General features: G+C 36.2%; 1 protein-coding gene across 3 annotated transcripts in view; it reads left to right on the top strand.

Moving 5' to 3' along the window:
- Window positions 1-24,833, top strand: part of CACNA2D3 (calcium voltage-gated channel auxiliary subunit alpha2delta 3) — a 460,032-nt gene that overhangs the window by 187,154 nt on the left and 248,045 nt on the right. For all 3 annotated transcript variants that reach the window (XR_008578815.1, XM_054838171.1, XM_054838172.1), the window contains 4 exons: window positions 10,676-10,807; window positions 11,210-11,270; window positions 11,363-11,513; window positions 20,795-20,869. Coding sequence is in view for 2 of the 3 variants with exons in the window: in XM_054838171.1 (XP_054694146.1) it covers window positions 10,676-10,807; window positions 11,210-11,270; window positions 11,363-11,513; window positions 20,795-20,869 (419 nt within the window). In the remaining variant the exon portion in view is untranslated. The remainder of the gene's footprint in view (window positions 1-10,675; window positions 10,808-11,209; window positions 11,271-11,362; window positions 11,514-20,794; window positions 20,870-24,833) is intronic.

Below are 24,833 nucleotides of genomic sequence, written 5' to 3'. Positions count from 1 at the left end.
AAAGTAGATCTTAGACTTAGACTTCACAAATTATCTTTAAGTTTTGCTTGGATGATTTAGAGACTGGTAAAGAATATCACCTGTGTCAAATGGCATTTCCATTGCATGATTTTCATTGCATGTTAAAGGATGAGTTTATGCACTACAAATCAATAAATGCAGACTCTAATCAAAAGTTTTGCTTGCATAGGAAAAAAAGCTGCTGCATGTAATAGAGCCTTCTATAAAAGATATTGAAACGTGATGAACCACAACAATTTTTTGATTAAGTGAGGTTTTTTCAATTTGATACTTAAAAAGAGCTATGAATATCGTTCAGTCATACTTTCCTATCAATGCCTTCCAAGTGGCTGTCAAAATTGAGATTACCTATTTCCTAGAATATTAGAACCAAAAAAATTCATTTCTGAAGTGATGCAGAAAGATTATAATCTGCAGCTAGCAGATATGTAAAATCCTCTTCCTGCAAGGTGTGAAATTAAGAAATAAAATCTTGTCTGTCACTGTCGTATATGATTTTATGGACTACGCTTCTGAAAATTCAACATCCTGGAGTTGTTGTTTAAATAGTCATGGCCACATATTGTCCTGGACCACTATATTTATATTTTGAAATCCTTCCACTGAATTGTTTGTCTTCACATTTTAAGATCTCTAGGACAGTGTTTGCACTGTCTTCCTAACTTTGGTCATTGTTTAATTTAAAAGGAACTTTCTTAGTCTAACTGATTTACTCAAGGTTGCAGAGAATTTCCTATCTTCCCATATTTCTTTGTTTTAACTCTTACTGGCTATTGGACAAAGATGCGCAGACTTCTCCACTTGTTCCATCTGGTTTTGCTCAAATTCTGCCTCAGATCCGATTCCCAGAGTCTACTCAGGCTGCTCCTTTGTTCTTGCAAAGGGCTTTAGCTTCACAGATTTTTAATTTTTTTTTCTTTTTTTTTGATTCTCTGTCTTTAACAACAAGCCTTTTGGAAATGTTGGCATCCCCATGCAAGATGTGTACTGTGCTTTATCTTTCTTGTATGCAAGTCTGTCTGTCTCTCTCTGGCTGTGGATCTAATCTGTATGATTCTAATACATCCACATCACCATGGCAACTAGATGTCAGATACAGGCTACACGGTAACATTAAGTTTTTCCTCTAAAAAGCCCTACTCTCTACCACTCCGTATTCAGCAGCTGTTGCTTAGTTACTTGGGGTTGGGCTTTGCCTTTTGACAAATGTGAGCCAGTGAAGGTTTGTTAATGCACACTACTTCGGGTATAATATTAAGAGGCTTTTTGACCTGAGACACCTCTGTTAATTATGATGCCTCCCCTACTTCCTTATTGCTTCCAGGGGCAAGAAAGGGACAGTAATTTACCATTGGCCTATAATGGTAGAAAATTTCTGTGTCTCCTCTTTTATCTTTTCTTTTTCTGTATTATTGTCTCTGATGAGTATTAACTTCTCTGATGACTGATTAGAAGCTGTGGAGCCACTGTCTTAGCTCCCATTGCGAAGGGTTGGAAGCAGCAGCTATTTAATGCTGTTACTCCTGGCCATTTGGGCCTGGGTACTAGGTAACGCATGTAGGAATGTATACAGGCATATCCATAGTACACATTGGAGCTCAACTGAGAGCATTAGAAGGTTGCTGCAGAATGCAGAGTTGCAGATAATGAATTCTGCTGTAAGGCTCCTCATTAGCTCCGGCTTGCTGCCATGCTAGTTCAGCTCTGTGACTTCCAGCACTGGAATCAGCATCTCAGTACGGTCCTGCACTGCCCTTACCTGGGTATGTGTGTAAGTGGGCTCAGCGTGGACACGGGGAGGTCTGTTGTCTCAAGTTCCATGAGCAGAAGTTCACAGTAGGTCCCACTGACCACCTCTTTAGAAAATGCCTCAAGTTTGTATGTTCAAAATTAATTTTGTCCTTGCTGCAACTCACCTGTTTTACTTTGAGGGATGTTATATTGGAATGGCCAATGAGAGAAATGGCATGTGAACCCTTTGAACTGTAGAAGAAGAGTGTAGACTAGAAAGACAAAATTTTCAAGAATGAAGTAAATGAAACACAAAAGCAAAAGTATCACTAGACTGAGAATCCAGATAAGAAGCAAGGCAATGGAAATATTTTTTTGGATTGGAGTGAACTGACTGAACTTGAAGAGAGTACATTTTAATCTACAGTTAACTGAGACTTTGTAACTAGTTTTAACCCAAGCACTATTACTGTCCATACTCTCCACACCTCTGATTTGGAGGCACGTTGTATTTGTGGTGCTTACCTGAATAGAAGTCTGATTTATTATTACCTACTTCACCCAAGCATCTCTTAGGTGAAGCAAGTTCTCTTCTCACCAGTTTACAATTAGCATCACTGAATGAAGAAGAAACTTTAAGCATGTCAGCACTGAAATTATCGAATCTGTCCCCAGACAGTCACAACTGCAGAACCAGTAAGGAGATAGTTAAACATATTGGACTAGCTTAATTAGTGTTGCCTCATCCAGCTGCATTTGGCTTTTAAAGATGTGTCCGTAACATGTTGCTTGTTTGAAAGGTCAGTTTGGAATGCAGTGGTGGAAAGGTCTTACATGAAATATATATTACATTGCAGGATAAAAACGGAACGGTATGAATTATCATTTAAACATACATAGTTTAAATTTAAGTAAAGTTTGAAAACCACTTTCTCCAAAAATAATTTATAAACAGAATTCCTCCTTTTTGTGAGACTGAAGTGGTTTTTTTGTTGCCTTGTGGATCATTTTCCTACCTGGAGCAGAAGTTAGTGCCCAAAGCCAGGCATTATTTATTTAATGTGTGTGTCTGCAAAAGATTGGTAATTCTTTTTCCTTCAGTAGTAATAGGAATAAACTCAACCCAAGCAGGTTTAAGAAACATCAATTAGGGCATCATTGATCTGTCCCAAAAGCAGTTGCCTTTGACTTGCACCAAGTGCAAAGAAATTTAGTTGCTTTAAACATACAAGGTGTCCTCTTCCTTACCTTTATTCTCTGCACTTTGAGTCTGGAAAAACATTATTCTGAGTTTTTCTTGGTGTAATCACTGTGTAACCCTAAGAAAGGTTTGAGCCTATCAAAAAAACCCAAACCAACAACAAACAAAAAAACCCACCATACATCTATTGTCCACAGCTATATACAGGGGCTGTGTGTGTAAATACATATATATATATTATACACTAAACATGTTCTTGGTATTATATGCCTAATTATTCTTTGAGAGCATTTATTTCCACTTTCTATCTGTGTATGTAGAGAATTTCTTGGAGAATTTTGTGCATCATTAGCCTCTGGTGTGCAAACTATTTCTCTCTTTTTCTCATAGCAATATACCTTTTAAAAATAATTAAAATTAATTATAATTGGTTTGTTCTCTTTTTTAAAGTGCTAACTTTCCTTACTCATGTTTATTTCTTTATTCTAATGGGAAAAAGCAATCAGGGAATTAGGGTATGTTCTGTTACTGATGTAAAATAACAAACAGGGAGAAGTACCCAGGATATCTTTTAGTGTGGAATATATTAATGAAAAAAATTTCATGATTCAATGCAAGATTATTTTTAATGGACTGAGTTTATATGCTAGGAATGCATTGGGGAGTTTTATTTGGTTTTCAATTTATTTTGCTTTATTTAACGACTTTTTCAAAGACTTTATCCATGAACTATGTTGGAAAAGCATTCTTAATCTGTAAAGTTAGTGGTAATAGATGTAATAGTTCTAGGCTTCAGAAAACCTTTAGAATTGAATATGCAAAAATGTTTGATTAACTGGTTGTATGGCAAATGTAAAAATTGTAGCTTTTGCTTAGTATGGAGCAGAGAAGATTGACGTTTGACAAAGAATCATAGAAGTTTATCTAAAGATACATTTTATTAATTAGGCTACTATTTTAGAATAAAGTAATAATTTGTCTCTCCCTCCTGCTACATAACACAGACCCTTCTTTGATTTTTCTCGAATCTGTGTTGTGTGAAGAAGAGAGAAGGCGGCTTGCTCTTCTGGTCAAGTTTTAGTATGCTTGGCTAGAATATAAACTGTTTCAAAATATTGTTTGGCTAAAAACTTAAAGACATTTTTACACTGTACTTTGTTTATCTAGGTGTCCTTCTTGCAGCTTTTATTTGGCACATTCCTGAAGAAGCAAATAGTGTTTAAGAATCCATAACTGATTTTGTAATGTATTCATCCCAAGATGCATTTGTGCATCTGCTCAGTGTTTTCAACATGTTTTAATACTAGCTTCAGAGGTTTTGAACCAGGTGAACATTTTCATATCTGTGAGGCTTTTTCCAACTATTTTTTGTTTGTGTAAAACTTCCATAAATGGTCTTTTGTGTGAGGAAGAAGTGCTACACAAGGATTAGAAAGCACTACAGCAGTAAGGGACCATTGATTTGAGAGGGTGAGAGACAATGACTTGTCATGTTAATAGATAAATGTGTTGTCATATCTGATACTTGCACATGTTGATACTCCCAGAAATGTAGCAGTAGAGGTTTAGTTTATTATAGCCCAGTATGACTGTAATGCATTTTTACATGCTAAAACATTTCTCTCTAAAGTTTCTCATGCCTCCATTTGTTGTATACAAGAGGCATGATGTGTTGATAATACTAGGAGGTCTTTAACATCTGTTCAAAGCATTATTTGTCGGCCCTTACTGCACTGTGTCATGTAACTAAGTTGGCCTGTTTCTATAATTCTGTGTCTCTCTCTGAATATCTGAGGAACAGGAATTAGATATCTATCATGAAATGTTAGTTTACAGGTCTGCATAGTCTTGTGTTTTAAATGGCTTTTGTAAAGATTGTGAACAGGTCTGTCCTTGAGAAATTTCCATAAGGATGACTTTTATTTCCAAGGCTGTGCCTTGCCTTTGTCATATATCACTTTGACAACAGCTCTATTAAAATGGTTCCTTTTGGTATGTTGTGGATTAAATATTTTACAGCACAGTCGGCTTCATTTAGCAGCAGTCACGTTTGCTTTCTGTTCCTCTAATTTGCAGTGTGTTCCACTGGCTTCCTGTATTGTTTGTCATGATGCTTTTTCCTGCCCTGCCACTTGCAGAGGTTTAGATTTCCTGGTTGCTGATAGTCACTGTTCCATCAACCTGTGCAGAATTTTCTTCTTGCCATGTGTCAGAACTGGCCCTTTTTTTCAATATTCAAGACTAATTCTGCTTCTGTGATGAAATTGCAGTGCATATAGGGTCTCTACTAGATTTGATTAATTCCTATTTTCTGAGCATTTGTTTTCTCTTTCCTACTTGAAAAACTGTTTCTAGCAGTGTTTTTTCATGTTGTTTGCCCTTTCTCTCAGTCACAACCTGGCATCCTACAGTTCTGTGGTGTAGTATTTTCTTATTGATCTTTCAGGTTTCATAGTCTTTATATCCTGAAAAAATGTGGAAATGAGTGTGTGTTTTCTGAAAATACAGAAATATCCTGTTGCCTGTGGTCACATTAATTTATGGAGTGATCATCTGTCAGGATTTGGGTTTTGACTTTAGTTCTCCTCAGCTAAAGGCCTCTTAGCAATTGCTGGATAGGCAATTCTATTTTGTTAGAGACTGTTTTTAACAGGAGTAACTTCCCCACGTGCCTGGCTCCTGTGACAACAGCTCTGTTAAGGCAGCATCTTTCTAGTTCTTCCTGGGATGGACAGTAAGTGAAGTCTTTGACTTTTGCTCCAAGTTCCTCCTTTAATTTAAAAAAAAAAAAAAAAAGACTAGTGCTCTGTCTTCACAGATCCTGCTTATATGCTGTTTCCAGAGCTTTGCTCTGATTCCCAGATCTGTCCTCATACTGCTTGCTTTTAGCTGTTACATCTGATAAGTTAAGCAGGGTCAAACACTTGCTGCAGGACACTTTTTATAATCCATTAGGTGGCAAGCTATTAACAGAGTCAGAGCTGAATCTCTGTCCCAGAATGGTGTTAGTGAGGAGTTCACAGCTGTAATTCTGGCTTTCAAATGAGTTAAAGTTGAATCTCTGACCATCTTGTTCACAAAAAAAAAACCAAACCCCAAAAAACCCAAATGCACTCATGAAACTCAGCATAAAAATAAACACATCTGGCCATACTCCAATTTTTCTGCTGCCACTTCAAAGACGACGAATGTTATTAGGGCAATGTTGGGAGCTGAAACAGCTAAATACCTACTACTATGCCTCGATACTGTCATGCACTTGAAGTCTTTACCACCCCATATACTTCTGAGGAGGGAATGTGATTTCTGACATTGGTGAATGGTTCTCAGCACATGAAGCAAAATGGACAAACACCTTCTTTTGTGTCTGCAGATGGCCAGATGCTTTGATCTGTGAGCTGATGCATCCACATTACCCAGTGGAGGCAGAGGGAGAGGAAGAGAGAGAAAAAAAGCAAAGGCAGTTGCCAAAATTGGCATCCAGCCCCAACTCTTGAATATGTTGGACCACCCTGAAAAGCATTCATATTAGTGTTGAGTAGTATAATTATTAGATTGTGGGTGTATGTCCCAGCAAAGCATGTGATTTTGTTATTCTTTAAAATATGACCAGACTAAATATGTTGTCAGTGTCATCAAAACTAAGCTAATGTTATTGCTATCTCTGAGCCAAAAGGGTGCTGGATTTTGCATTCCTTTTCCAGTGCTTGGTCCTGTAGGCTGTGCTCGTGCTGCTTTGTTATATGACAGTACTGCTCCGCAATGTTAGGGGCTGCCCTTGAGGTCCTCGGATACTATTACAAGAAGGAACACTGCTTTGGATGCCAGCATCTTTGACAGCTTTCCAGGAGAAATTAATGATTACATTACAGTGGTAATATAATGGGGGGGATGGGACACCAAAGGATCATCGGTAACATTTTTTCTTGGTAATAAAGCAGAGTATGGCAAGAGAAGTATTCTGCATTTTCTTCATAGTCACTGAATTCCTCAGTGGTCTCCCTTATTTTCTATAAAGCTTGCTGGAATAATTAGAAAGCAAAACGCGTCATGTCTGTATTAGTTTCATTCCATAGACTTATTCTACTCTAGATATTTTTATGGATTCTGTGAATTAAAATACATTTCATTATAGTGCTAACCTTTGGCATGCTATTGCACATCTTTCAGTCTGCACACCTTGGTTGCCTTTGTCAAGACTTCAGACCTATTTCTTTGGGTCAGCAGTATCTATGACAGCAATTTAATTGCTACAGGCATTTGTAGTGTTCTTTGGCAATTATGTTTCAGATTCCTGTCAGTGTACCTACTTGCCTGGGGGTTGGTTTTATATTAAATATCAGTAAAAAACAAGTAACAGCTACACAAACAGCAGTGGAGCAAAATCCCATGTAATTGCAAGCCAGCCCATCTAAAAGGCGAGGGAAAGCGAATATTTTAATTATATTTTAGCTGTTACTGCTAGGAAGCAAAAGCAGAAATTACGTTTCAAGAATTGTGGCAGAAGCTATTTACACTTACTGTCTTTGAGCCCCATAACATCATGTTAATTATTTTGCATTTATATTAAGCTTTATCTTTTATTCTTTTTTTCCGTCCCCAAATTTCTGAATATTCACAAGCATTTATTTACCACGATTGATATATAGCTATTTTGGGGATGCAGATGACATTCACCAGTAATATAAAAACTTAAGAATACTGTTTCTAGATGAAGGAGTGGGGGCAGTTCAAGCAATTTAGTGTAGTTACTAAAATTGGAAATTGCCTGGAACTACAAGCTTAACATATAGATTATTAGAAGATGAGACCGTAAAATTTTAATGAGGATACATGGTTGGGAACTCAGTTGTATAGCATAGTGCATGTGGACAGAGATGCATCCACATAAGTCATGATCAAATTCAGAACAAGGAGCTTGGTTTTGAAATCCTTCTGCCTGATGATACAGTAGCCAGTAAAGAAATTTCCACGTGAAGTCTGTAGGCCTGCAGGTTTGTACTGGAAATACTTTCCCCCCACACACTTTCCTTTTTTTTCTATTCTAAGGATTAAACTAAGTGTGACCTTTTTTGCTTTTTTAATAAAAATGGTAGATGCATAAAACTTATATTGCAAAAAGAACAGCCAGCATAGGAAGGCAGTGAATTGTCACCGGATTTCATTTTGAAGGAACTCAGTCATCATAGATCAACTTTTAATTGTGCCATGTTATTTAAAATGCCTGCTTAATGCTCCTTTCAGCTAAAAAATTCCTATTAGTTTCAGAGTCACTGGATTAATGCTTATGGTGATCAGCATTTGGATGATTAGTGTTGTCAACCTAATGCAGAATATAGAGTCAACCAACCATGCTCAAGGAAAAATTCCTGATTGTATTTCCATGGAGTTCTCTAATCTGTAGCACAGATATATAAACATGTTACGTGGCTCTTCATAGATGGGCTAAAAAAAGTAATCCTCTACTGTGGTGGCATGGATATTTTAATATGAAATTTATTATATAAAAATATATGTAGCTTTATATATGTATTTTTTATATAAATATATTTTCGAAATCTCTCTGGAAGGATTTCATGTTCAATTTAGAGCTTAATAGATGGACAACTAAAGTTGGCCCATGACCTTATGGAGCTGGAGTGTATATAGAATTTAAAGGAAATTATTATTAGGTTGGGAAGCAGAGTGAAGGCTCTGCTTGGATGAGTGGCACTATAGCACAGATTCATTAGGAAAGGGCATTAAAAATTAGTCTCTGAGGAATCCAGAATAGAAGACTTCTGGTGAACTGATGTTATTGTAAAATACTAAGGTACAACGTGCAGTCTTGGAATGAGATCCAAATGTGAGTTGCTAAGAACCACTACATTTTATTTTAAATATAAATTAAGATTGAATTATTCTGTTTAGTTTGGCTTTTCACTAATCCTGTTGCCTGAAGTGTATATGAAGAGCTTATTGTTCTCTAGAGGCTGAGGAAACGTTCCTTATTTCTCCTCTAAACAGGCTTTTCTAGCAACACTGCCAAGTGTTGTTGTCAAAGATGATTTATCACCTTGTCTCAATATTGTAATGCTGGGTCAATAATGCCACTGTGCTTTTCAGTGATTCACATACTCCACCAGAACTTATGTATAGGAGCAGAACCAGAATAACAATATTTGAACCAGTACTGGGAAGCTCCAGTGGACTGAGAGTAGGATTCTCATTTAGTGCTCCACTTCTCATGTAATGTCTAAATGCTGAACAATGGATCAAAATTTTGGGGTGCTGAAATAGGAGCATATTTTTACAAACTGATGATAGATCCCAGGACAGGCAGTCTTGACAGTTAATTAGTGATGCCTTACCCCAATAACAAACTATGATTAACTGCAGACTTGGAAAGAACTGGACAATGGATTTTGCCAGCTAGGCAAAACTGAAGCAGAACTGTTGGACTAGTGACATTGGTTTGTTTGATATGTGTCTGGTTGGACAGATTTTAAATGTATATTTCATCTTCTAGAGAAACAAGTAACTATACTAGAGGTGTTTTAAAAACAACATCTGTTTTGTTGACCTTGTTTTTTCAGCAGTATACCTATGTAAACCTAAATATTTAGATGAAAGCAACATTCAAAGATTGGTAGCTGAGACATTTCCGTTTTTCTGCTGTTTTTCTTGATGAATGTAAGGAAAGATAGCAATTCACCTTTTTTTCCACTCCATTAAAATCACATTCTAAGCAGTCTTCTGAAATCAGTCAGTGACATTATTTTGCAAGCTAATGGAAGCATTATTTCAAATGCTTGAGCAAATGTTACTGTGTCTTCATGTATGCACACATTTACAAATTAAATAATCCATCTGTGATTTTAGTTCCCTTTTTTTTTCTTTCTATACTGCTGACTTCACATACAGATTGAATTGGGAATATAGTATATCTTAATTGTTTCTCATCTTTCAAAATTCACAGTTTGAATTTGAGTAACTTTTTAAGATATGTTACTCTATTTCTGATTCCCCACTATCTAATCAAATCTGCAGCTTAAAAACATACTTGGGCACCTTAGTTTTCTAGGAATTGATAGATGGGGCTGTTTTAAACAGAAATAGTTTCTATTCAACATTAAAGATTTGTTTTGTATTTCTCTTTCTATGGGAATCAAAAATAATAAGTTAATTGTTGTGAAATCTGGGTCCAGTGGTTTCCAAATACAATTAGTGTTATTTGTCATGAGATTTTGGTTTTGTATGTATATCATAATTCATTCAAGTGTGAAATAAAAAGTATTTCACTTTCTGTTCCCACTCGTACACTTTCAGATAAGAATGGACTTACCAAGTTAAAGATTAAAAAAAAAAATTTATAAAGTGTTGCCATGAGACATTCCATGCATTTAGGGAAAGTAAATTGAATAAATAATCTATTATTAGATTGACTCATTTATGTTCTCCAGAACAAGTGGTACAGTAGTTCCAGATAGATAGTCTAATGAGCAATTTTAACTTATGTAAAAAATGTACCTGGTGTCTCTTCTGTATTTTAACCATACTTCCATTATTTAAATGTATAATTTATTTTGAATCATTTAATTGATAAAGGAAACCAAAAGATGTTCTGCAGTAATTTGCAGTCACTAGATTTTTGAGTACTGAATAAGCTGAAGATTATAGAGTTCAAGGGATTCTATTTAGGGAAAATCACTTTTCTCTGTTTTTATTTTTCTTCTCCCCCAGATCCAGCCATTGTAAATGGAGTTTATTGGTCAGAATCTTTAAATAAGGTGTTTGTTGATAATTTTGATCGTGACCCTTCTCTCATCTGGCAGTACTTTGGAAGTGCAAAAGGATTTTTCAGACAATATCCAGGTAAGAATAATACAAGTTCTTACTTAAGATACAAGAACGTTACAGCTACAAATTTCCACTGAGTATTGTCACAAATTGTGACTTTCAGAGATACCTGTAGGTTTGATTTCACTCGATCTAATTTTCAGATAGAGACAGTAATATGATGAACATAGTAGGCGTGAAGAGGTTTTCACATTAAAGTAGCCTAAAGAGGAGTGAGGAAAAAAGTATTGTTTCTGGTGGTCCTATTTTATTAATTTTTTTCCAGCATTTCCTACATTATAACACTATATATAGCCTGTTAGATGAAAGTATGAAACTCCATTAAGTGATACTTCACCCCAATACCACAGATACATTTTGAACAGGTACTGTGAAAATGTTGTAATTTGATCTTTTTATCTCTTTTTTTTTAAACAGGAATTAAATGGGAACCTGATGAGAATGGAGTCATTGCATTTGACTGCCGAAATAGAAAATGGTAGGCAACAGATGACTACCAGTGTTTAAGAAATTTGGAAGGTAGAAAAGTTCAGTATTTAAAAGAACAAGATGTTTTGTCTTTTGTCTTAGGTATATCCAGGCAGCAACTTCTCCAAAAGATGTAGTAATTTTGGTAGATGTCAGTGGCAGCATGAAAGGGCTTCGCTTGACTATTGCAAAACAGACAGTTTCATCTATTTTGGATACCCTTGGAGATGACGACTTCTTCAATATCATTGCTGTGAGTCTCTCAGGATTTTTCTTTTTTTTTTTTTTTTTCTTCCATCATTTGTTGCTATCTGTCATGTGTTACATCACACAATGCACTTCAAAAATGTTGCAGGCAGGTGATGGATACAAGATGACATCTTAATCAACTGGACAGACACTGTGATTTTCCAATGCAAACTTCTTCAGGTGACAGTGTTTTCAAACTGTTTTACCGGGAGTTGCAATCTGGAACCCCTTAAACAGGTTGTCTTGAGCTTGGGAGTTGCAAAGAATAGTAATCTGTTTTGTAGTTTGCCTGAACTGTCTACATTACCTTCATTTTAATTATGGGGGATGTCTTCCTCCCCACCCCCCCCCAGCTTCTTTGCAAATTGCAAAATGGTTAATATGTAAGAATTACTAGAACCAGATATTAGCTTTTGCTGAAGCTTGTATGGCATGATAAAAAGCCAACATGGCTCCTCATTGTTCATGCTTTCGTCAGTGTGAATCTGAAATGTATGTATATATAAATCATGCAGAGGTATTACTGGTGCTTTCTAACAGTGATAAATTAGATCTTCAGTAGTTCCTGTTATTTGTGTATGGTAGTTAGTTTTCTATAGTTATAGGTACACATTTTAAATCTATGATAAGAGGATAGTTTTTCAGTGTTTGAGAGTAACGGGATTAATCATGTAGGTAAGGATGGCTTTAAAAAGTCCAAAACTGACATCAAAACTACGATTTGAGGGGGAGAGGGAGGAGGAATTGGTGGGTTTATAAATTCTCCTTTGCTGATATTCTTTTGCTAATACTTTATAAATATGCGGTTTTATCATATGCATAAATACTAAAAATGTCTTTAAACTCTTGAATGTTAAGGAAGTTTTTTGCGTTATTTTGCTACAAGTGTTATTTGTGTGCTAAAATAAATGATCCCAGTGACACCAGTGCAAATCATTGAGATTGTATGGAGAATGAAGTATATATGCCCGAAGCGTATGTACATTTACTGTATTTTTAACAGATAGCGAGCTGTTAGTTCAGCTTATCTTTCATATTAATCTTCCTGCATAATTGCATAATTAGCAGAAACTCATGTAGTAGACAGACATAATTACATACCGTATCAAAAAAGGTTTACTGTCCTTCGAAAAAATTGTGATTAACTGTAATCTAAATAACTTTTATAAGTTGAAAGAATGTTTCAACTAAGTAATGATTAAGATACTCAACCAGCCATTTTTCGGTGTATAATCTCTGTGTTTATCAGTAGTTGTGACAGTTACTGTGAATGATGTCGGACTAAAAAAAGAAGTGTTTGTAAGTGAAGGTTTTTACTTTGGGAAAACCAAAAGGCTCATCTATAACAAAAAAAAATGTAAAAATGTATGTAGCTAGAATCCAAAGTAATGATTTTGCTTAAGTAATACAGCAGAAATACTGTGTAAATACTTCAAAAAACCCAAGTATAAAATAACTAAATATAATTTTTTTCAATTTAAACTTTAGTTGAAAATTAACTGAGCTGTGTGTAAACCAGCATGGAGTCACAGAATTTTTACGTAATTCACTGCTAACTAACCCAAACTTCTGATCACCGATTTGTGTGTTGAGAAAAGCAAAGAAACACCCAACCGAGCCTTTCCTCCCCCTTGCCCAGTGCAGCTTGTGTCCCCCAGCTCCCCTGCTGTCAGCACCCCTTACCCGTGCTGCCGCTTTTGGTCCCTCCCCTCTCCTGGGTGAGGCACTGGGTGGTGCAGGAGGTCAGTTGGAGTCCTGTGTAGATTTCTGTCAGCAGCTCTGTGCTTATTAATTTCTTACTGCTGCCCTTGGCTGCTTACTGGTTTTCCTCTGCTGCTCTTTGCTCTGTCCTTCAGCGTGGGTCCCCCATGGGCTGCAGTCCCTCAGGGGTGCCCCCACCTCAGCCTGGGTCGCCCATGGCCGCAGTCCCTCAGGAATGTCCTTGCCTGTGTGGGCCACTTGCAGACCATGGTATGCAGAAGCATACCCCTTTCAGCATGACACTTTCCTAGCTGTCTTTCCAAATGTTTCCAGGCCCTGATGGCCTCTTCCATACGCACGCTACGTGAAGATGCTGCAGCCTCCTCAGGCTTGCTGCTGCTGCTGTGGCAGTTTTGGCGCCTCACAGGTTGCTCAAACTGGTGTTGGTGCCAGCTGGAACCGGCTGTGACCGGCACAGGGCAGTTCATGGCCCTCTCCCACACAGGATCCACACTGCAGCCCTCTTCCTCTTACTGCTAATATGTACTTTGGTTAGTATAAAAAATTCTTAATATTTAGAAAGATACGTAATTACTGTGGTAATTACAGCATTTGTCTGAGGTAATTTTTTTCATCTGAGGGTTCTTTCTTCTCTATAACCTCTTCTAGGATGAATATGTGTTGATTTGTTGAAATAAGTAGAAATAGCAAGTGAGAATGCAATTTTATTCTTACCAGCTCAGCTGTTTAATTTCATTAAGACACTGATGGTTTAGTTAGCGTGCAAATATTCTTCACTGCATTGAAAGAGGTACCACAGAAACACAGGGGAAAACAAGGAGGCCATGACAGGAGTGAGAGAGTGGGTAAAGTGCTGTCCTGTCACCCTGAAGGTATCTTGGAAGAAGAGTTTTTAAGGAGTTGTTTTGGTCTAAGTGTCACAATATAATCTTTGGTGTGTCACAAGGTAAAAAAAAAAAAAAAGTACAGAAATCACAAAATTTCTTTGCTTGAAAATCTAACAAACTGGTAAGAGAGACCGGTGTTGGGGAGAAGGGAGTGGACGCTTTGATGAGGCCTGCGTAGGCAGGCTGGGGCCGGATTATGAACTACTTTTAAAATTTGGTGTGTTAAAGCAAGACATAGCGAGGGTACGCAGTAAAGCCAGGGTTACTGTGATCTAAACGATCAGCAAAGTTTACTTCTGAAGCACTGCTCTGCATAAGTGCTAGCAGGGTAAATGATCTTTGTCAAGACCAGAGAGGATGTTTCAGTGATCAAAACATGAGATGACAAAGCCCATGCAAGAGGCTTCTTGGTGTGAAAGCCCTGAAAATCCCATATAGCTTTTCTCTTTAGACAAATGTTTGAGTGAGATTGTATCATACTCTTTATAATTTAGACGTAGCCTGGTGATGTGAAAGCAGTTTCATTTGAAGGTAAGATACACATATGTCCGTGTGAGAAATCCCCTTTGTAACATGGATCTGTGCATATATACCAAGTCTCTATCTAGGACTGGCCAACTGTGCAGTGTGTGCAAAAATAGATCCACTGTGCCTGAACATTGAAGACTTACTCTTCACATAGCACACAGCTGATACTTGCTCACACCAACTGTTCTTCTGAAAGGACTGTCCAAATTGTTGCTCTATGAGGACTGCTGGACAACTGGAAGTCTGAGATGACCTCTTTCTCTTCCCAGACCAAAATTTGAGGTGGAATAAGAGCTTTATGTGGGAAATCTGGGCAAGAAATACACTTATGAGACGAAGCGAAAGTTTTGAGCCTGAGTGATTGTCAGGATAGCTTTGCTATGCACAGTGATTAATGGAACAAATACTTGCAACAGAGGACTTCTGTGAGGAACTGGGTCAGGGATTAGGAGTCACATAGGTTAAGGAGTTCTCTCTCATTCTTACAAGAGTGCAGAACCCTAAACCATGCCTGCATTTTGAGGCAAAAGAAGGAAACGCAAGCAAAATAGTGATCAAACATGCAAGAGAGGACGTAACAGATCAGCTCGGCCAGAATGAAGCAAGTGGAAGGGTTATGCCAGCAGCTGGGGAACTTTTGTGTTTCTTACAGTAAGAAGGAAGAGCACTTTAAAGTTAGCTGAAAGAGAACATGAGGTTAGAGAAGTTGGGCTAGTGTAAGACAGGGCTCTGTTGACAGTGGAGCTCAAGGATGGAAAGGAATTGAGCATTGAGAAAATCAGTGTCTATGTCAGTGAAAGAAGATGAAACAGAACTTAGCAGATGAGAAAGTGAAGTCTGAAAAGCATTTGTGCAAAACTTTTGGTCATCAGCTCTGGTAGTCTTTTATTCTCCCTTTATAATATTTCACTATACAGAAATTTTTAAAAGCTTTTCAATTTGCTTTTCAGGTTGCTGTTATACATTTCAGTATTCCATACACAAAAAGATGTCTAGGATTCTCATTAACTGTAAGGGGAGTTATGGCCACTACATACTAACATCATTAAAAACTCAATTAACACTTATAAATATGCAATAGGATAGCAGAAAAAAACCAACTTGGCCAAGAACAAAACCCAAAAGCCACTAGCTGTACATTAGCTGGGTTGTTTCATAACCATTTGATTTTTCACTAAATACATTTTATATGTGTATATATATAGCAGAAAGCAGAATTCAGTGCAGGTCTTTCTAGAGAGTAAACATAAAAGGATAATGTTAAAAATCATTTTAGCTTTCATGGGTAGGTTGTTGCAAAATCTATCTGAAATTGATGGACTAGATGATTGAATTGCAAAAAATTGTTGAAATACAAGAGCGATTTTGTGCTGCCTATGTTAAAATTTAAGGTCAGTTCACTGGTGCATGAACAGAGATGCCTGCAACAACAATAGAAAAGGCATATTTTTCTGATTCACTTTGAAGTATAATTCCAAGTCATGCATTAAATTAACAATATTATCATAAAATGAGTACTAATTCTGCCGAATGCTGAAATTTTTTAAATGCTTTTATAAAAATGAAAACTCTACATTAAATTAACAAAATATTAACTGAGCCAAGAATGTTAAATTAATTTTAATACTGTAGTCACACCATTTTAGCAAAATTGATTAGAATAAAAGTATTTGTTAATTCAAAGCACAGTAATACAGTTCTCTCTTTTTAATTTGTAGAATTTTCCATTATAAATGATTTCTGTGTAGCCTCTTCTTTGGAGTCCTTGTAGTCATACAGAATAGATTATGGATAAACTTACTTCTGAGCCTGCCTGAATAATCAGATTCTGTACAGCTAATGTGTGAGCAGGCTGATGAAGAGAAAGGCAGCCAGTTGCTAACCTCCATACGATTGCTCTAAGCAGTGGGCTGCACTTATGTGCCACTTGTTGCACATGGTGACACTAGTGGAGCTTTGGAAATACCAATTTCTTTGATTCCTTTTCTGGATTGGCTTCACTCTTGGATCTTAGGCTGGGCAGTATTGGATGTCTGAGTATGCCCAATACAGCCTGAACTCTTTTATCTCTGTATTGTTGCACAACAAAATGTGGCTTTAATTTGTTTCTGTGGACCTTGCTCCAGACAGCTTAAGTATGACAAAGGTTAAATATGGAAAATGCTACGGTAAATGTAAGCTACTTATGTAGGTGTGCTAGACCCATATATCTCTCACATTTTTAGAAGACGAACAGTATCTGATTATACAGTGTAAGTCAGCAGCTGTCTAACTAGCTATATGGTTCCTCTTAGTTGAGATTTTTAGCCCACTCATTTTATGCCTATGTGCAAAGAAATAACTAGTGACAAAATAATGTGAACTAATAAAACAGATAAATGCAACTAAGTACATAAAATAAAAATCAATGCCATCAAATGTTTAAATTACAAGAGATGAAAGTAGACTGAGGTTTTAGAAGAGGAGCTCAGAAAGGAAGGTAGTTGCTTTTTACTTCTCTTCCTTCTTCCTTCAATGAAACACAGGCTATTCACAGCTATTGCACAGGTATTAGCGCTCTCAGCTATTGCATCACAGCTATCACAACTATAACATGCAAGGATGTCATACGTATAGGGGTGTGGAAATACAAGAAAAAAGTGTAATGCAAGACTCTTGAAAAGCTAAGCACAGGCTTTTATTGAGGTAAATTAACCTGAGATCTATACTGGGTATTGCTGTCAAAGTCAGCAGTTACTAATCAGCCTTTTGATCCAAGACCAGGAAGCTATTTCACTAAATACAAAATTTTAAATGTCATAGAAAAGCTCCAGAAATGAGTTCAAATTGCTGATAAGGTAGTGTGGGGGGTGGTGGGATCTTTTTCCCTTTTCCACTTTAAAGGTTTGACACAGTTATAAGAAAGGCATCATCAATAACATTGCAAAACACCCTATGACAAGGACAAAGAAATAAAATATATGCTATGAAGTACCAGTTGCGTATTTTACTAGAAGCTGACACTTGAGATATGCTAGTTTAAGCAGCAAACACTGCTTGAATGCTTTCACATGTTGCATCAGAATTCTACAGTTTTCATGGACTTAGGGAGGCAGATGTTTTCAGTTTTGGTAATTTCTTTTGGAACTGAAATAGTTTTGTCCAGTGAATTTTTCAATCTCTTAATACCTGTGTTTTTTAAAAAGGAAAAGAAAGTGCATACAATTATCAAATAGTATATAAATTAAAATAGATCATAAAAATGCAGCCTTGCAAGAAGTCAAACCATCAGAAGCTGCTCTACCTTTTTATATGACAGTTTTTCTTACTATGTTTTAATTAGTATACGTACAGTAGAGGAAGAACTACTAACAAATGGAAGACTTCCAAGTTATGGTTGTTATCCATAGAACGCTGGTACATAAAATACTTATCTACACACCTTGGCATAATTCAGTTTCTTCTGCCATACATAGCAGATTACTTAAAATATTTTTAATAGTAATAATTGCAAGGTGAATTAGATGCCACAAATGCAAATAATGTCACAATTTGTCTGGATTTCAGAAGGATGAATATCTATGTTTTCTTATGTTTGTAGTGACAATGAAAGTGCATTGTCCACTCGCCATCTGTGTAATTGTGCTATTTATGTGAGAATGAACACTGTTATTCATCCCTTTTTTTTTTTTTAAGTAGGTTGATTCTGTAAAATGGGGCTGCTAGGGGACTTAAAGCATGTCTGCTGTGAAAGTGAGGACATCTTTTATACTATGCAACTGAATAACACTAAAGGCATAGTGGGAAGCTGGTGGGAATCTATCTGGGTTATTGTGCAGTTAGCAGACATGCAAGCTACATGTCTGTGGGAATAGCCTGATGATATGACTTAAAATAGTAGTTAAAATAACAGATATGTAGAAATATAGAGAAATAATATACAGAAATCTAATAGACTGAAATTATGCTGCTTAGATGCAAGGTCTGATGAAGTAGGCAGTTGTTTCATCTATTTGCTGGTGGTGATAGGCCTGAAAAAAAAATAGGTACTACTACAGCATTAGGAAATTTTGAGTTTGCTTGCACGCAGATGCTTGAAACTGAGACTATAATTGAGAGACAGGTAGACTTTAGTATTTTATTGCGTATATATTACAGAACTGTGCTTGGTATCATATAAAGAAAAATACGTGTGTTAATATAGTTTCCAATGACAGCTACAGAAATCAAGCGAAGAACAGGCTTAACTGGAAAGTATATTGATTAAAGAACAGTCTGAAAAAAACCCCAAACTGTATGAAGTCAGGAAAAAGCTTGGGAGTAGGGGCTGGTGTACCAGTGTCTGTTACAGATTTTCACTATTTATTTTTTTTTTACAGTAGAATGGAATATTGTCTTGACTTTGCCCTATAATAAGAGATGCTGTGTAGATTTGGCATTATTATTTTGCAACGACTGTCAGGAGATAAATTGGAAAGCAGTCTGAAGAGAGAAACTACAGGGAAAAGCACGTCATTTCTCAGATCAACAAACTGTTATGTTACTGAGATGCACACGGGACAATCCGAGTGACTCTAAAATGTTCTAGAAGTCTTTGCCTTGTTTTTCATATGACCTTTGGAGCAATAGACATGTCTGGAGGCTCTCATATATTGGAATAACATTGACGGCAATAAATAACTAGGGAAGCATGGACATGTGCTGCAGAAATTATGTGTAAATATCTTTCAAGCATTTTTGTTTGTTTCTATGTGCCAATCAATTACTATGTTGATGCTGATGTAAATAGTTTTTTTTTAACCAGCAATAGTAAGTGGAGTTACTCTGCGTTTGTATTTTTTTATAGCTGAGGACTGAGTCTAGCACAATGCCTCAAGAATTAACTAGATGCAGTTCAATTTAAACACTCTTCCCTATGCAACAGTAATTATGTAATTATGAGTGTGGTGTGTAGTGCAGTGTTAAAATGAATGATGATGGCAGGTGTCCACAGTGGAACAGGTTGCAGGGTCTGTGGTTGGACATATGTGTAGAGAAAGGAGTGATGTTAAATTGAAAAGAGTAGAACAAATTCAGAGCTACAAGGCAGACACAGTGAGAATTTGCAGTGACAGAGAACCCTGCCTAAGGAGCATTCTGTAATGAGTCATTGTAAGACTTTTTTTAATCCCACTGAGGTGGAGGAAGAAAGGAGTAAATGCATATATTAATCTAATGAAATGTTTTTCCCGATTATTTTTTACTTGATTTAACGTGTCGTGTTTCGTTGTTTACTATGGGTATTCTGATTCACTTAATGCTTATGAACCAATGAAACTGCTTAAAGCCTAAATGCAAAGGCTTTATAGTTTCATCTATGATAACCTCTAGAGTAGATTAACTTAAAACTCTATGTATACAACTAATGTAGGCTTTTTGAAGGTACTTCTGTATCATTTTGACCTGTGTTGAAAGGTTTAAAAGATTTAAGCAATCAAATCCGATTTTCAATCAGGTGACTTAAGCATCTGTGAGACTGCAAGATCTACTGACTGCAGATAAGACTGAGTTTCTTTTAATGCCTAAGATGGTTCTGAAAATAAGACTGGGCTATCTAACTTACTTAGACCTTGCAAGATAAGCAGATAATTCCTTAAAGATCTGACACAGTTTCATGACTTAGTGTATAATAAGCTACTCTGTCTAACTGAAATTCTGACTATAGCCAGACATGTACAGGATTGATTCAGACTTTTTGGCATAGTTGTTCCATTGTTAACCTTCCAAAATGTTAGCCAGTGCCTCAAATATTTGTCAGGCCTCTTTTTTTTTAATATGTAGCAAAGAATTGGGAGTTGTGACTGTGATGTATCAAACATGACCTCTTAATACTATCCAGATTTCAACTTGAAGGATATTTATGCCAGCTAGTGTATATAGTACCCATGAACTCCACCTGAGTGTTGGCATCCATTCAATTAAATGCTCCATTTTAAAAGTATAAACCTCTGAAACAGTAAGAATCATGAAAAGGAAAAAAACCCAAACACCACAGCCAGTTTTTAAAAATGAGCTGAATCCTTTCGTTCTTGCTTTATGTGCAAGTTTCACTGTACTTCTAAATCATTAAATTGTATCTTTCAAAGCTTTTAATTAAATTTTTCATCATACTTTTTATTTCTCTCTCTAGTATAATGAAGAACTTCACTATGTAGAGCCGTGTCTGAATGGAACATTAGTTCAAGCAGACAGAGCCAACAAAGAGGTAAGGAATGAAAGTAACAAAACAGCAGAGATAGGATGCAGTGTATAACAATGTACTATAATGATCTTTTCCTAGTACAATGCATCCCATTATTATAATTTATTAATTATTCTCCTTATGCATTTCAAAGGAGTCTTATGTGACTCAATAGGAAAAAAAAGAAACTGCTAGTCAACTTGGTAGAATAAACTTAATGGAAAAATACAGAAATCACTGAAAGTATACTGTTAATAAAGTTTAGTAATTATTTTAAGTAAAATACTTCAGTTGCTTTAAATTGAACTATCATTCTGTTACCAAAAATTCCTGAGAGGTTGCATTCTTAAGTCAAACTAATGCTAAAGTTGAAATAAAATCTCAAAACAAATGAAAACGAATGTAATACTATGTGAATAAAAAAAAAATTAGCATTCAAAAATATGTGTGTCAATTAATTTACGAAAGTGCTGTGAAAGTTTTCAAATTAATTACATCCTGCTGACATTTTTGAGAAAAAAAAATTACAGTGATTTCAGTGAAAGTTTTATTTGAAGGGAGATTGCAGTATGAATCTGCAGCTTGAAGTTTAGTTTATTGCTTGCCATCCAAATGCAGTTGTTCTGTGCAAGCATTACTCCATCACACTTCTTGGAAGGGTAAGGTAAGATTGTTTATGCCATGTAAAATTATGAAATGAGATGGTTGAAAAGTCCTGTGTTTCTTGTAGAGAGAAAGGCCTGTTAAAATAAGCCACTTGTGTTATCATGAACTACCCTGCTAAAGCTTCCTCTCTTCTTAAAGTGACATCCACCTATACTGAGTCTTGCTTACAGCTGGAGACGGCAGCAGTCTTGCATCTTTTTTTAAATACTTCTCCTTTTTTTTACTAAAAACACATCAGAAGAGTTTCATCTCAGCACTGAATCATGCTTAACATTCAGTGTGGTAGTTCAAGATGTTACAGGAAGTAGAAAACATAGCTCTGAAAACACACATCTAAGTGTGTCAATGTCAGGTCTTTTTATGTATACCAGGACAAAATGAATTTGATTTTGTTATGCTGAACTTCACCCCATTGTATTATTCACATGAGTTCTTTGCATTTTACCTACCTAGGTACCTACCTTCTACAGGAATTATTCTTCATGACTGCTTCCTTTATATACCTGTTCTCCACTCTTGATTCTTAGATTATCTAACTATCATTTGGTTACTATGTGGAATGGCACAAATTATTTCTAATCATTTGGCATTGAAGACCCTTATTTGTGAACTGTGATGCAGTTTTCTAAATGAGCACTTTATTGTGGGTCCATCTAATGAGCCATATGAAAGCTGTGCAAGTTCTAGACTTAAAACTAAAGATTCAAATATATTGCCCAGATGTACTGTCTGGAATTAATCCTACTGTTAACCTTTCCATCACTCCGACACTGATCAAAATGCAGATTACGATACACCCATCTGTTACCTAATGTCAGATTTGTTTTAATTTAATTGATCAAAAAGTTTTTATGCCACCCAGATGATGCTCAGATTTTATGAACAGTGCTCAATTATTCAAAATAGCTAAGTACAATTTCATATTTTGTTCTTCAGAGTAAGCTTCAATATAATTTCTAATTAGCCTAATTATTATTATTATTGTTCCTGGAATCACTTTGTGCTTTATTTTGCCTATAAATTGAATAATACATCCAAGATTTCAGAGAATAACTAAATATAATCTTTTTTCCAGTTATTCATATTAGTAAGCTAGTTATTGTTCTTTCCTGGAAAGGCCAGAACTAGAGAATAAACTTGAGATAGGTAGCATCTAATAGTTCTGTGTATTTTTTATATAATATGATGTAGTCAATCCTAATTTGTTTCTTAACTTTTGTGAATTTATGTGTTCTTAGTATTTTTCTAGTTTGTATAATGAAGGTAACAGTTTATTTGCCTGAACACTGGAAGGCACAAAAGTGCCACTGTTCCAAGTATAGCTCAGAGTATAAAGTAAAGATTGTCAAGGAGATGGACAACTGCTTAATCCTAAACAAGTAATACAGTTATGCTCCTGAATTCATAGTTACAAACAGCTTTCTGAATTGTCTGATATTGTTGTAAGATCTGATACTGTGTGATTTCAATATACTGACACAGCAAAATTACCTGGGGGCCTCATCAAAAACTCACTTAATTTCCTGGAAGAGTTTCTCTTGAATTCAGGTCAGGTCCATAGAAAAAAGATGTCTTAAAGCGTTACTATGCACATTCCAAAATTGGTCAAGAGCTATCAGAGCATTTAGCTGTGTTTTGGAACTCATCATAAAAATTCAATCATTTGGGCTGTTACTTTCATTTCTGTGAGTCTGAGAGATATACCAGGCTTCTCCTGTAGTTTTTTCTGTGTAATTACCAAGTGTCCATTGTAATATCAGACAAAAGTAGCTGAAATGACACTTTCTCGACCAGTCTTACAAGGTAAATACTCCTTTGCATGTTCACTAGTAATGATAGCTTTCTTTTGTTTATTAAATGATAAAACAGAAACAAGAAAAATATAAGGACAAACACTGCAATATATGTTTTTTTTCAAACAGCCATTATCAACATATAACCATAAGTTTCTGTATTGGCACAGTAGAGCAGGTAATTGACAGGCAATGTTTTAAAATATAAGCTATTGTTTCAGCTTGTATGTGTATACATATGCCTGATTTTTTTCAACATAGGTCTGAAGTTCAACGTAGGTCTGAAGATGTGACTATATATTCCTTCCAGAAATTTCTATTCTTTGTCTTTTAATGTCAACTGTTATCCTCAAATGAATGGGAGCAAGGATGACCACATCCATTACTACCGCTATAAGCTTTATTAGCACCAAAATAAATACAAGCATTTTCAAATACGTTAGAACATATTTTCTTTAGCTAGCAAATATCTATTCCCATATGCTAACTTGAAACAGAAACAATTAGAAATTGCTGTAATGGTATTTCAATTGCCATAGTTTTCCCTTATGTGGAAAGGGGAGATCTATGTTGCTGCTGATTTTTAACAGTTCACTCTACCACTCTTTTATATTGCTATACATACACCTGACCTTACTAAGGACAGGTACTTCTTAATGCAGCATTTGTTGCTGGAAGCATGCGTGAAACCGGTTTTACCTAGCTATTAATTTATGTTGAATAAAGTTTAATTTCTACCATTTTGGCAGTATATTTATCTTTTTTTTAAAACCGTGATCCATGAGTGCCAATATAAAAAATTCCCATTAAATTACCCTCAACCCCCACCCCCAAACCCCTACATACACAGATGCACACCCCAGTTCTTGTTAACTGCATCTTGCTAGGTTCATCTGACATCACATGTAGCAAATAAACACAGTTCTTAGAAGCAGAGATAAGAAATTACTTTGAGATGTCCAAATAAAAATTGCTTTCACAGGATCAGTACCCCAGTCTACGTTTGTCTTGAAAGTATTTGTTGAAGAACTACTTTGCCGTCTTTACAAAAGGTTCAGATGTTTTCAAACTGAATCTTTCTACTCTGAGGATGTCACTTAAATATGCTGAATGTCTGTCTTTGAATTGAGTTTTCTTTAATCACTAATGAAACAAAGAAATAGAAAAAGAAAATTAGGCTATCCTTATCACTTGCACTTCATTTGTAGTAAGCTAAAGGGCAAACCAGCTTTTCAGAAGAATAAGTAGGGTTAAATTATACTAACTTGGGGCACATGGGCCAGGGTTGGACTTGGGGAGAGATCAGATCCTCTTTTCTGGGAAGAGCTGAGTGTGGTGTTTGCTTCTGCTGAGAGGATTCCCTTCTGCCAGCACAGACCCTGCCCTGCTTGTCCTGACCTCTTGCACAGCTGCAGTAGCAGCCAGCCTGGCTTTCCAAGATGTAGGCATAAGTAATATAGTTTGGTTTGCCACCCACAGCAGTTTGCTGCCTCAGGCACTTGGGCTACAGCCAGAGCCTATTCTGTTCC

This window comes from Grus americana, chromosome 11 (genome assembly GCF_028858705.1).
Source record: "Grus americana isolate bGruAme1 chromosome 11, bGruAme1.mat, whole genome shotgun sequence".
Taxonomy (NCBI): Eukaryota; Metazoa; Chordata; class Aves; order Gruiformes; family Gruidae; genus Grus; species Grus americana.
This window is presented reverse-complemented; position numbering and strand designations above follow the sequence as displayed.